The sequence below is a fragment of the Tetrahymena thermophila genome, assembly GCF_000189635.1.
Source record: "Tetrahymena thermophila SB210 genomic scaffold scf_8254181, whole genome shotgun sequence".
Classification (NCBI taxonomy): domain Eukaryota; phylum Ciliophora; class Oligohymenophorea; order Hymenostomatida; family Tetrahymenidae; genus Tetrahymena; species Tetrahymena thermophila.
This window is the reverse complement of record NW_002476082.1, coordinates 88,393-102,042: the sequence shown is the minus strand read 5'-3', so window position 1 is coordinate 102,042 and position 13,650 is coordinate 88,393. Positions and strand designations below refer to the sequence as shown.

The following is a 13,650-nucleotide window of genomic DNA, read 5'->3' as shown; positions in this document are numbered from 1 at the left end:
GATAGATAAAGAGAGAGAAAGATAGATATATAGAAAGATAGACAGATATAAACATATATATTAAACACATTCATATTATATTTAATATACTAATTAAGTATTTATTAATTTATAAAATTATCAATAATCAAACAATCATTTAAGAAATTAAAATTAAACTAATTTCTTTGATCTTATGCATTATTCGTATATTTTCCTTTTTATGTTCATGTCGTTAATCCTACTATTATCCCTTATTATTAAAATCATATTCAATATGTCATTTGATTGATAATAAAAACTTATGCATCAAAAGTAATAATTTATGCAGCATTTAAGTAATAATGTATGCAGCAGTTAAGTAAAATATCATTAAAATTATTTTATCAAACTAAAAAATATTTATTTACATAAGATTTAGTTCATAGTAATTCAAGTTATTCAAATCGTTTAATCCCTTACTTATATTCAAAGCATCTTCATCTTTTATTTAAGTTTGCCTTCAAATAACAATTAGGTTTTAATTTTTTATCTATGTATTTTAAAATTTATGATTACTTCAGACTTAATATCAGTGTTTTCAACCGAGTACAATTCTTTATTGCTTCATTTAGATACAAAACATATTTTATTTGGTTTTTGCTTTTTTCAAAAAAATTTTTGAATTTATTTTATTTAAAAAATTTTTTAATACTCCAAATTAATTTTTAAAAATGTTAGATTCTGAATTTGAGAAATCCCTTTTATACAGTCAACTCCTTATAAAGTTATTTTATTGAAACTAAATGCAAAAAAGAAATATTTTAAATATGTATTGTAAAAAATATTTAATTTTTACCTTAAATCAATACATAATTTATTTAAATGGCTAAGTTTTTAAAAAGCTTTAAACAGACTTTCTACTCCTAAATTTTCAATCTTGTTTGACCTTAATTAAATTTTGAAAAATTTAAAAAAAATAAAATTAGTTTAATTTTAGTTACGATAAATTAAGCTACAATTGATCTATCTAATACAATTTCTCTAAGTTTATTGAAGATGATTACAATTATTAATCATCAATATCATCTTGACTTTAATAATAGTTTTTATTAGAAATATAATCTTTTTATAAATAATTTTACTTTAAATTTAATTTTAGTTTCTTTAAGTTTTTAAATGATAATAAGCCTTGAGTAATCTTGCTAACTCCTAAGCTTTCTATCTCTTTACCTCTAAAAGTATAAATAGAGTAAAATTTAAATCAACACAAAAATATTTTATTGATATTAATTTTAATCTATTTAATTAATAAATTATTTTAAAAGCATTAATTATTACTTCATACTAATTAGAAGTTCTTCTATTGTTTCAAATTTAAGAATTCCTAAATTTAACTATTATAAATTGTAAGCTTCACTATTTTTTTAACTTAAAAATTTTTATTTTTAATTATATAATAAATCTAATTAACTATTTATTATATTACAGCAAATATGTAGACACTTTTTTTAAACTTTTAGATTTCGATATTCCCTTGAAAATTAAAAACTCACCTTCAACATCAAAATTATTCCATCTAATTTATATTAATTATAAATTTAAACCTAAGTTAATGCTTTAATTTGAAACCTTAAATCTATTTTAAGATTTGTTAAATGTTAACTGCTTGAGATTAACTCTGCCAATTGAGTTAACCCTTTATTAGTTATCCTATTAGATCTATTTTTTATGAACTTAAATTAATATTAAATTTTAAGCATTAATTTATCCAATTACAATAAATTAATATTTATATCAGCTATTTTTTTGCATTCTAATAATCCTTAGAATATTTTAGTTACTCCAACATCCCCAATATTACTCCATCTTTTTAATTTATTTATAAAGTTATTTTGTGAAAAGTTCTTTTTTTATTTACTTCATATTTAACAAAATATGCTCTAAGTTTTTTAATTAAGAAATAGCTTATCCTATTCTATATGCTCCTTCGTCATTTATATAGTTGGATCTTTGGTTAATTAAATATTATAATATTTTATCATTTTGAAGTTAATGCTTTATAATTTAATTCTTTTTAGTTAAAAATTGTTTATCATTAACATTTTAAATATTAACAAAGTTAGAAAAGAAATATTTAATAAAAAATTTATTAAAGATTACTGAATAAAAAGAGTTAAAAATCTAATTCCAGGACATTTTTAGATTGATTAAGCTAAATTTGAGGCTCCTTCTTACTAAAAGTTGTTAGCTCTTTAAATTAAATAATTGTTTTATTTCTAAAAATTTTTTGAATAAACTCACTGTAAATATAAGTTAAGCAACTAAATATTTTTGCATAGCTCAAATGATTAACTTATTTCTTAAATACTGCTAGAATCAAGATTATTATTTCTTTAATATAAATTACACTTAATGTTATAAATATTTTTTTTAAATCTACTTCAATTAAAGGTTTAAATTAGTTAAATTTTAACATTATGATAAAGCTTTTCCAAGTTATTGGCTTCCATACCATCCAATTTATGCGTTTCTTTTGTTTTATTGAAAAAAATTAAAAAAAATATTTCATTAAACAAGGCATGGCTAAAATTTAAGAATATCGAATCAAAAAGCATTTTTATTGTTAATGTTATTATTTTATTTTAAATATTTAAATTTTAAATTGATTTTACTTAAAATTTAATTATAAATTAGTTAAAAAGCGGCATTATGAAAAAGCAAAGGTAAGATTAAATATGGCCTCATCTCCAACACTAATTCCACTTTAATTTAAAAATATTTATGCTTGATAGTCAATAAAAAATCTTAATACTTTAAATCAACAATAATTTCTTTAAGATTTTTAGCATTTATTATTCCTTATGATATTTTACATGCAATTAATTGATTAACTTAAGCGATTTCACTAATAAATTAATTATTATTTAAATAAATAATTTTTTAAACTTGATTAATTATATCTACCCAAAGTACAGTTTTAACGACTATAAAGCTTGTGGCTATTTAGCAAAATATTTACTTAATTCTGTTAGATATTCTTCTATTATTAAGTGTTCTTTACTAAATTTTATCAATAAATTCTTTAAAAATTAAAAAAAAGCTTAGCAAAATAAGTTACCGAAGATCAATTAAAAGCCACTCTAAATCCTAATTTTTTAGTAATTCAACCTATTTTTAAATAAATGTCCAATAATATTTTGTTTAATATTTAAATTACTTATGATAATTTTTTGATAATCATTCTATTTCTAAAATCTAAATAAGTCTTTACTTTATAAAAATAAATTATTTAAAAATTAATAATTATTATTCTTTGAAATTTATTATATCAAAATTTTTTTCATTTAAAAAATTTGAATGATAAATATTGACTAATTTTTTTTTCTGATCAATTATTTCTGAATTAATTAAAAAAGATTATAATTTTTACTAATCTTATTATGAAATTTAAGTATTTTTTTATGATAAATTAGATTGCTTTTGAGATAGACAATCTAAATTTTATATTTATTATGGCTATTTAGATTTTAGAAAAGAAATTTTTTTATCAGATTTCGATTCCTAAATCAATTGGGAAATTTAATAAATATTTTTACTCAGATATTTCTTACCTCTTCAGAAATTTATTAAAAGTATCTAGAAGCAATTAATTACACCATAAGATCAAACTCCTTAAAGAATTAGTTTTAAGAATTTTTATCTATCTTATATTGCCTTAAAATTAATAAGATAAAATTTTTGATATGTTAGGTTGAGGTATGTTTAGTAATACATTCTACATAATATATAATGTAGTATTATTATTTTATAAAATAGTCAATAAATTTTACTAAATTTCAAAATATTTAGAAAATATATCAAATTATTTTAAGAAATGTTTTAATTCATAATAATTATTATTATTTTAGTTGCTAATAATATATTTGTATATAATGTTAACAAAAATTATACTGAAGCACCATGCAAAGTATTTTTGAAAAATTTAAATGAATATGAATGAACCTTTAAAAATTAAATCAAACTATTTTATATTTTTTTAATAAAAAAATGTTGAATTTAAATCTAATATTTTTTTGACTAACAAATAAATAATATCTCTAGTCAAGAAAAAATATTTTAATGAAGTTAATATTTAAATAGAATCAAAAATATTACAATAAAAACTTCTTTTTAGTTATTATAAAATTCAATTAAATGAAAAAATAATCTATATTTTATGGAAAATTAATTAAATAATAAATAGCAAGTATTTAAATTTGTTTGCTTGTTTGTTTGTAAAAAAGATTTTCAATTAAAAAATTTTTAATCATTCATTATTTTATTTAGTTATTTAGTTTATGATTTAAGTATAATTTATCTGTAAACGAAAAATTTGTAGTCTTCAGCTTTTGTAAAAGAACTTCATTTAAAAATCATGTTTGATAGATATTTTAAATCATAGATAGATTTTTTGATATAGAAATCATAAATTATTATTAATAAGTAATTTACTCATTTATAGGAGAAATGAATTGAGTTTTTATCTATCAAAATTTCTTTTTCAAGCAAAAAAATTTATATCAAAAAAAACTTCAAAAAACATAAGTATTAATAATTATAAGAAAAAATGGGATTTTGTTCATTTTCTAGATGTGAAATTTTCTGCAATAACTTAAACCCTTTTAGTAACAAAAAAAATAATTAAAACAAGTAACTTCCTAATTATGCTAATAATTTTTAAAGACTATAATCAAGCGATGAAGGTATAATGAGGTAGAGCTTTGATGATCAGTAGGAAGAGTAGAAAAATTAATTTTCAGCAGAACTAAGTTTTAATAACTTTGAAGAAGAAAAAAAATAAGAAACTAATATGTAAAATGATATACCTCCTGTAAATGAGGGTGAATTGCTTTCTTAAGAATTATATTAGTCGTTTTAAAATACACAACTAGCTGATTTGAGCAAATTTGTTGAAAGGGCATTTGATCCTACTATAAATCTAAAAGAATATTATAATCAGGTGCAAATAAACCAATCTAATTAGCCTTCTAAAAGAGGTAAATCTGAGTATAGGCTAATTACCTTCTTTATTAACTCAGTAAAATATCATTTGCATGCATATAAAATTTTATTAGGTAAATAATATGTTGATGAATATAAAAAATTCAAAACTCTTAAAGATTTGCATTAACAAAATGATTAAAATGCAAAAGAAATTAGCATCAAAAGTATATCTTAAGATGATTGCATCATACACTACTTTTTATTGAAATAATAATGAAAATTTAAGTTTATATTAAAAGTATCAAACTTAAAATGATCTAATTTTAATGTAATAAAAGAACATAACTTTCATATTATATATAAAATGTAATTATAATTAAATAATTTATTTATTTTGTTAGCTACTTCTTCTAAAAAATCTAATTTAAAATATTTTAAAAAAATGTTTTAACCTAACATTATGATGACAAATAAAATAATAGTTCTTTAAAATAAAACTACTTTGTAAAGTAAGAATATTTATTAAGCTGAAATTGAGTTAAGCTATTTTCAAACTTAGGAACAAGATATATGATAAATTAATTTGAAAATAACCTTTATTTATTATTTCCTTTAAATTTGTTGATGAAATCTTAACTAAATAAAGGTGAAAAAAAAGTAAAAAATAAATATTAAATTTTGAATACTGATTAATTCTTTGAATAAATTCAATTTTTAAGTAAATCAGTTTTTAAAAAAAAATATTCTAATTTATTTAAATTACATTTAATATAAATTATAAATATATTAGAAACAAATATTTTTATGAATTAATTATGCTGGTTGAAGAAAGATTAATATAAATTAAAATAATACTATGAGAAAAAGTTCGTTTTTAATTAAGATAAAGTGTTTAAATAATTAAAAAAAAATCTAGTGTTTTTCTTTATAAGATTAGTATATTTAATAATACATAATAAAAAAATATTCAATAAGTTGCTTACTAATTATCCCAATATACATTTTAAATGGTAAAGTTAGATATAACAGAAATTAATTTTTGAAATTGTTAACTTAATAAAGTATATTCATTCATTCTAAGAAAACAAAGATTATAAAATCTTAAAATTATTATTTATGTAAAAAATAAGTCGAAGAGCCAAAAAAAACGGTATTTTATAAATTGTATAAAATTTGAATTCAATTTTTATATGATTAAGATCAACTAATATAAATATAAATCAATAGATAATTATCAATATGACTAAGCTTATTAGTTTATTTTTTAAGATTTTATAGGTTAGTTTTTCTTTTGAAGAAGGCATTATTTTAGGAGTTAATTATTTGATTTCTTAATTATATTATTATGTAATTTTTCATACTGATTAGTTAGTTAGTACAAAATTCATACTGATACACACACATAAGATTGTTTATTAAAAATTGTTATTAAACAAGAAATACAATTTTATACAACTATTTAATTATTTTTTATTGAAATATTTATTTATGTAATATTAAATGTGAGGGAAGTACATTAAAACGTTTGAAAATCATAAAATTAGTACTTTTTCTTCTTAATTGCTACATTTAAAATTAATATTTTAACATTTTTTGATTAAAATATTAAACATCTTTTTATCAACTTCTACTAGTTTTTGGTTTTAATTATGAATAAATTAATCGTAATATATAAATAAATAAATTAGTAAGTTTTGTAATAAATATAATCATTAAATAGTTTTTAATTGATTTATCACTTTTTTCTCTCTATTCTGATAATTTGTTTTGAAAATTTATATTCTAACTTAGATTTATTTCAAATCATGCAACAAATAAATTAATTAATATTCCTTTAATTTTACAATTCCTTAATTTTCTTATCTAAATTATAAACAAAACTTATTATGTAATTAAATGAAAATCAATAATTTTCATTATTTAGATAAATATTAGAATACCAGAAAATATATTTTTTTATATTATAAGAATTACTTATTTACTTATCTGTTGCTCATTTCAAGCTTTTATTAATAATTATGTATTTAATTATTCGTGGATTATAGTAAATAAATTATTTTCATATGCTTCAGTTAATTATTATGCAGTTGTATTAGTTTAATTACTGTTAACAGAAAATGTATTATTTTAGTTATTGTTATTAGTCAAGTTTACAAACGAATCTACTTATCCTTGCTGTATGATAGTTTGTTCATTCATTGTTATGATTTAATTATTTTCATATACTTAAGTGACTGATGAAGTTGTTGTTGCTGTTATTGTAGTTTTTGTATTGTTATTAGAAGAGTTATTATTTTCATTATTATTTAGATTGTGGTTATTATTGTTCAAAACTATTTAAGTGTGTTCTTATCCATTATTTGTTACAATATTCTAATTATATACCTGAGTAACTTTATCTTGAATGATAGATTTAGTAGAGTTGTTATTGTGTGATTGTTATAAACTTTCATAGCTTTCAGTACATGAAGTAATTCTTCTTGAGTTGTGTTCTTCACCTTAATTAACGAAACTTAATTATGAAGTTGGATCCAAAATACTTTTGTATGGTGTATCAGTTTAATTTTATTACCCACCAGTTTCTGTAGTTTATTCATCATTAGATTATCCATTATTACTGAAGCAGCCACATAGATACTTTATCACAAAAGTGTAGAATACAGATTTCTTTTTCTATTGTTTGGAATCTAACAAATTTTCATCAAGATCTTTATTTTCTGACATTCTCAAATTTTAATTTTTTTAAATAATTATAATTTTTTTTTGGATTATAATTTGGAGTCAGTATATATCCACAAAAATTAGTTAATAATAGTTTATAATAAATACTTTTAATTAATTGAATTCACTTTTGCTATCAGTTTATATTATTGTGCATAAATGGTAGACTAGCAGAGTTACATTCAAATGATCCTCATTTTTTTAATTTTTAAATTTTTATAAAAAGCAAAAATATTCTATAGTTTTAAAAAAGCACAATTGAATAAGTGGAAACAATATTTTATTTGAAAAATTTTTATTTATCTATCTTACAAATTTAAAAAAAAAAACAGAGTAATATCTAAAACAAAAATTTTTTTTATGAAGAATTATTAAAGTGTCTATCTATTTTCTGTAAAGATAGGTCGGAATTTAATAAATATTAGATTGAGAGATAATATAGATTGAGAAATATCGAAATATGTATGAAATAATAATAATTTTTATAACAGTATAAGAAAAAAAAAATGTTATTTGAATGTTTTTTATTTTTTATTTTAAAAAATTGATTTTCTTTATTTTTATTCTAAGGTTATGTATCAAGATTTCAAGATATGACAAATAAAATTCTGTAAATTCATAAGAGATAGGGTTTTAATAGCATTTTTATCTATTTAATAGATTTGAATTATTACAAATAAAAATAATCTGATTTAAATTTTTTTTTTCTTCAATAAGTCATTTTTCTTCATCATAAAAGATTCTCTTTATTTTGAATTAATTAATATTCTTTAGATGTTTTCAATTTAATTTTTCGATTGACCCTCAATAAAAGCATTACAATTGATTTCTTAATTTATGATAAATTTATAATCATTAATCTATTAAGAAATACATTAAAAAAAAATTAAACCTAAGTGAAAATAGCCAGCAAAATGTAATTAATAATTCCATTTTGATAGATAATTTTTTATAGTTTATCTCAAACAAATATATATATATATTTGGAAAAATTATTTTAAATTTAAATTATTAATTGAAAGTTGTATCCCTATTGTTAACAAAATTTATTTGAATTCTTTATTTCTATTTAATTCTTTAAAATAATTTTAGTGGAAAAATGAAAAAATAAAGATGACATTTGAGAATGTTTAATTTATATTTTAATTAAATTTGGAACCAAAGAAATAGGGCGAAAATAATGAATAGATAGAGGGTATGATGATTGTTTGTGATTTGATTTAATCTAAAAATAATTAAAGGAAGTTTATTATAAAAAATATATATAATAAAATCTCTATAAAAAATAATTAAAAATAGTTATAGGTTTAAAAAAGAGTGATAATATAGATTTTATAAAATATTATAACTAAATTATGAGTCATGACTTTTTAGGTTTAACAACAAAAGAACCGCTCAATACTGAAAAAGACAATCCCTTATCTTTGAATTAACGCCTCAGCGAAGATCTTAAAAACTGTATAAAGTAGCTTAGAAACTTTTAAAAGAAAAATAGAGAAAATAATGGAGTTGAAGGAACTTAGTAAAATATTTATAGCAGCAATAACATTCTTCCAAATGGTTAAGGAAATGGAGCAATATCAAGTGTTACTAATTTGAATGCAATTTCCTCTTTTGGCGGCCTAAACAACAATAACAACAATAATAATTTATTGAGCATGCAGGATTTGCAAAATGAAGAATAAAAGAAGCCTGTTAAGGTTCATTTATGGCTTCACGATGACGAACTGAAGGAAAACCGTATTACTGAATTAGATACCATGCGTTCTTTCCAAGTCAATCCTGCCTTTTTGGGATATGACACAGAAAGACTTAAGAATGACCCTAGCTAGAAGAAAATAAGAATAGATATTGCAGCAACATCTAATAAAGATTTATTCAAGCCATTCGAAATTCCCGATCCAAATATAAATACCTAAAACTAGCCTTTCTCCATTCATCACATAGAAGGATACTAAAACCACCAAATATAAATACCAAAGTACTTCCGCCATAAGTCAAAGAGGATGAAAATGGGAGAACGCTCCACTATTATTAAAAAAGGGAAAGTTTTCACTATAAAATACCTTCCAAAAGAATATATTTAGTAAGAATGAGGCAGTTTTAGTAGCTATTAAACACTATGCCTTATAAAAACACAAAATATTTCATTCCTTTAAATAAAAAAATCTCAAAAAACTTTTTAAATTCTTAAATATTTCTTAATCCAGTTTCTAGATCTCATCATATTTGAAGAAAGTTTAATTCGACTAGGTATTCTTTAGCAATAAACAAAAGATATAAAAAATGTTATAAAAGTATGCGTATAGTAATTAGAGAATGGATTATTAACAATATGATTTATTTTTGGCTCAAAAAATTATAAATCTTGAATTATATATTTATCATTGACCGAATAGTAGATATCAAATAGAATTTTAGCCGGCTAAATATATAAATTTATAAATAGAAATAGCACCCAATTAATAATTTGAGCGGAAGAATTAAAGTGTTTAATAAATGTTTATAAAATTTAAATTATTTAACTTGCTTGCTTGTTTGATTGCTAAAAAAGAATTTAAAGAAACTTTTTATCAATTAAAAAAGAGATAGAAATTTAGATTAAAATAAATAAATAAATAAATAAATTACAATTTTTATGAAAATCTAGTTAAAGAATTTATATTTGAATTATTTTTAACTTTTTGTAAATAAATAAATAAATATGCATAACTAACTAACTAACTAATTAAGTAAGTAAGTAAATAAATGTACAAATTAATTATTTTTATATCTCTTTTTAAAAATTCAATTATTTTCTCATTTCTTAAAATATTTTCTTCAAAAAATTATTTTTTTCAAAAGCTCTATAAAAAATCATATACTAATTTCCTTATTTCATAGTATTCCTTGCATCTTATACCTTCCACGCTGAAGTTCTAGTCTTCTTTTTTAATAATAACTTTATCCTCATAATTAATACCACCCCAAGCTACAGTAAAAGTATAGCCAGATTTTTGTAAGTATTCCAACAGCTTTTCTAGAGGATAATCTCCATAGTATTCCCTATTAGGATTTGAATTATTCATCTCCTGCTCTAATGTTAAATTAACTTTATTTTAACTACCTTCATTATAGTTCATAGTTATTTTTCCAACAAAGCGTCTACCTTACACTTTGCTGTTAATTTTTATCTTGCTCTAAAAGTTAAAAATGTCCAAACTCTTATTATGAATATCCGTTTCTTCTCTTAATAATTCTTAAACTTAATTTATTCCTTAATTTATCTAATTGATAAAATAATATTAAAATATTATGAAAACTACTAATTTAATTTTCTAAAAATAAATTATTTTGAATTAAGTTTGAGATTATCTCTCTTATCAATACATAAATTATTCTAAGAATGAAATAAAATCTATTTTGAAAGTTTGAAAATTGCATTGAAATTAAACTTTTCAAAATTTCAAATCTTTAAAAAATTCTCATTGTGAAAAATAAGCCTTTTTGGATAATTGTAAAAATACTTTGTTTTTTTAATAGTAATAACCAAAAAAAATAAGAAAATATTTACATAGAATATTCTTTTTGGATTAAGCAATGTAAAGATATTAGAGATTGATCTATCATCAGAAACGCTATCGATATTGAATTCTTAGATATTCATACAAGAATTGAACATGAAAGGGATTAATTTGTAATTTTATATTAGTGTGTTTTCAACAAGATCAAATACTTGTGTTGCTATTTATTCAGGTGTAATATATGTTCTGTTTGCAAGCATGTCCTTTTTTTTCTTTTTATTAGTTATAGTTTTTAGTAATTCTAATTCTTCTTCTGTCAACTCTTCACCATAATCTCCTTTTTTATATTTTGTTGTTTTATACAAAAATCTGTAGTAGTCCTTTTGCTTATATTCAAATAGCTATTCCTGCTCTTCTTCTTCATTATCAAATAAGTCTTTTCCTATATTTGTTTTATCATCCAAATCTTCTATATGGTTATCCTAGGCTGTGGCTACAGTTTCATTATCGAAGTTATCTTCAATAGGCATTCCTGATTGTTGATAGTTCAATTAAGGTTAGTTTTACTCTTCTTCTTCAAATAAAAACTGTTTAATCACAGTTTTGCTCAATTCACTAAGCAATAATTAATCTTCTTTTATCAAACCAGTAAGACCTTACTTCAGCCATTTGTATCTATTAGAGTTTGACTTTTTTCCTTTAAATTTTTGATGTTTTTATCAACCTTAAATTAAAATATTATAATATGTGTTTTACCTATAAATAAAAGTGTGTTTTTATCACTACTTGCCATACTTTTGATGTAATTAAGCATCTAAGGATAATAAAGACAACACTGTGTAGTAACAATAATTTTAGGTCCCCTAAAAGGCTAGCCTGGCTATTAAGGAGTAAAAATGTTTTCCAAATTGATAAAATTGCTTTCTGGTTATAAGGGATTGCTGTTTATCAATATATCTGCTGTTTCCTTCTTCATGCATTTAATTTAGTCATTAACTAAATCTTATAAATACTTTTTATAATTATGGTAGAACTCTATTTTAGCATACTAGTCTTCTTATTGAGGGATTTTAAAAATTTTTCTATATTTATAAATGTAAATATTTATTTTGATAAATAATTTTATAATTGTAATAAAATTTTATAGTAAATATATTTTTATGATAACATTTTTAAAATAAATAATAGTCTCAATTCTTTGTATTTATATATTTATATGAAAAATTTTTTTCTTTCACATTACTATTTTTGAATAAATAATATTTTTCAAATAAAATCTTTTCTCTTTCTTCTATTTGTAATTAAAAAAATATTAAATATCAAAATCGTGATTTAATGTTTATTAAAAATATATCATTATATTATTTCTAAGACTAATCTTTATTGTTATTTTATTAATCATCTTCTATTTTAAAATAACTTATGAGAAAAACAAAAACGCTAATAATATTAGAATGACCAAATACATTGCTAAAATAGTCATAATTTTTATATTTATTAAAAAATAAATATAAATGCTTGCTTAATTTTAATATCATTTTTTATATTTTATGCATCTCTAAAATGAATAAATTTATTTAATTATATTTAACAATGTTTTTTGTGTGAAAAATAAAACGAAGTATTTACTTAGATTCATTCCATATCTACCACAAAATCATAATAATTTCAATCACTCTTTCGTTTGGATATGATACGATTACAAGGCTTGCAAATTGTTCTACAGTCTTTTGAATAGCCTATTTCAGAGTATCTTTTAGGGAGTTGTTGCTTTTTTTATTTGTTAGATAAAGAGGAGTAGTTGAAGGAAAATCACTAGAAATAGGACCATTTAACAAAGTCTATTCTGTAATAAGCACATCTATTCTTTTCTTTACAAAAGTTTTGATATTAATTCCATCTAAGTGCTCATCACTAATATGATTAAACTAAATCATGTACATTATATTTATTAAGTTATCTTTAATTATCCAAGCACAAGCACCTAAAGTATTACCAATACAGTTGGGACTGATTATAATATCCTTATCTTTAATGTGAACGACTTTTTTTTAAAAAAACTAAATCACTTTGCACCTGTCATAAGCAATATAGAATTTTTAAAATGACTTTTCAGTTACTAGAGTTTCTTCTTCACTAGCAAGCATCATTGTATTTAAATATTAATTGTAAGAGTTAAACATTCCCAATTTCATAACAGGGGTGGTAGAGTAAATCCTGATATTTTTACCCTAACTCATAATTTATTTATTATTTAACAAGAATGGAAGAGCTCCTACATACTCAGCTCCAACGTGCGATAGTAATATCATATCAACTTTTTTCAATTTTTCAATATTTTGCCAATAAGCGGTAAAATCCATATTAGAATTCAAACCACAGTCAAGGAGAATGTATATTTCTTCATCCAAAATGAGTAAAGTGGAGGTAGCTCCATCTCTTTTTAAATTTAAAATTGACTCAGCTTCAATTTTCATTTTAT

The 13,650-nt window shown here is 20.5% G+C and overlaps 5 protein-coding genes across 5 annotated transcripts; 2 read left to right on the top strand and 3 right to left on the bottom strand. All coding sequences in view use genetic code 6, as the record gives it.

Annotated features, from left to right (window-relative positions):
• Positions 1-135: 135 nt before the first annotated feature.
• Positions 136-3,202, bottom strand: TTHERM_000929589 (kinase domain protein; the record flags this gene model as incomplete). Its single annotated transcript, XM_012800483.1, has 20 exons — positions 136-232; positions 390-479; positions 538-621; positions 674-760; positions 818-907; positions 978-1,052; positions 1,104-1,193; positions 1,300-1,389; positions 1,448-1,537; positions 1,591-1,680; positions 1,738-1,827; positions 1,880-1,969; positions 2,122-2,211; positions 2,263-2,352; positions 2,402-2,491; positions 2,634-2,723; positions 2,774-2,866; positions 2,926-3,021; positions 3,080-3,129; positions 3,179-3,202. 20 exons carry the CDS (start codon positions 3,200-3,202, stop codon positions 136-138), a joined length of 1,686 nt encoding a protein of 561 aa, XP_012655937.1.
• A 1,365-nt stretch (positions 3,203-4,567) lies between these two features.
• TTHERM_00930610 (hypothetical protein) lies at positions 4,568-5,221 on the top strand (the record flags this gene model as incomplete). Its single annotated transcript, XM_001025725.1, has 1 exon — positions 4,568-5,221. One exon carries the CDS (start codon positions 4,568-4,570, stop codon positions 5,219-5,221), a length of 654 nt encoding a protein of 217 aa, XP_001025725.1.
• A 1,721-nt stretch (positions 5,222-6,942) lies between these two features.
• TTHERM_00930620 (hypothetical protein) lies at positions 6,943-7,704 on the bottom strand (the record flags this gene model as incomplete). The annotated part of the gene is made up of 1 exon (XM_001025726.3): positions 6,943-7,704. The coding sequence occupies exon 1, from the start codon at positions 7,666-7,668 to the stop codon at positions 6,943-6,945; it is 726 nt and encodes a 241-aa protein (XP_001025726.1). The 5' UTR covers positions 7,669-7,704.
• Positions 7,705-9,020: 1,316 nt separating this feature from the next.
• Positions 9,021-9,761, top strand: TTHERM_00930640 (hypothetical protein; the record flags this gene model as incomplete). Its single annotated transcript, XM_001025728.3, has 1 exon — positions 9,021-9,761. One exon carries the CDS (start codon positions 9,021-9,023, stop codon positions 9,759-9,761), a length of 741 nt encoding a protein of 246 aa, XP_001025728.1.
• Positions 9,762-10,502: 741 nt separating this feature from the next.
• Positions 10,503-13,645, bottom strand: TTHERM_00930650 (cleavage and polyadenylation specificity factor subunit 2; the record flags this gene model as incomplete). The annotated part of the gene is made up of 4 exons (XM_001025729.1): positions 10,503-10,931; positions 11,219-11,865; positions 11,925-12,250; positions 12,798-13,645. 4 exons carry the CDS (start codon positions 13,643-13,645, stop codon positions 10,503-10,505), a joined length of 2,250 nt encoding a protein of 749 aa, XP_001025729.1.
• Between the last annotated feature and the right edge of the window lie 5 nt (positions 13,646-13,650).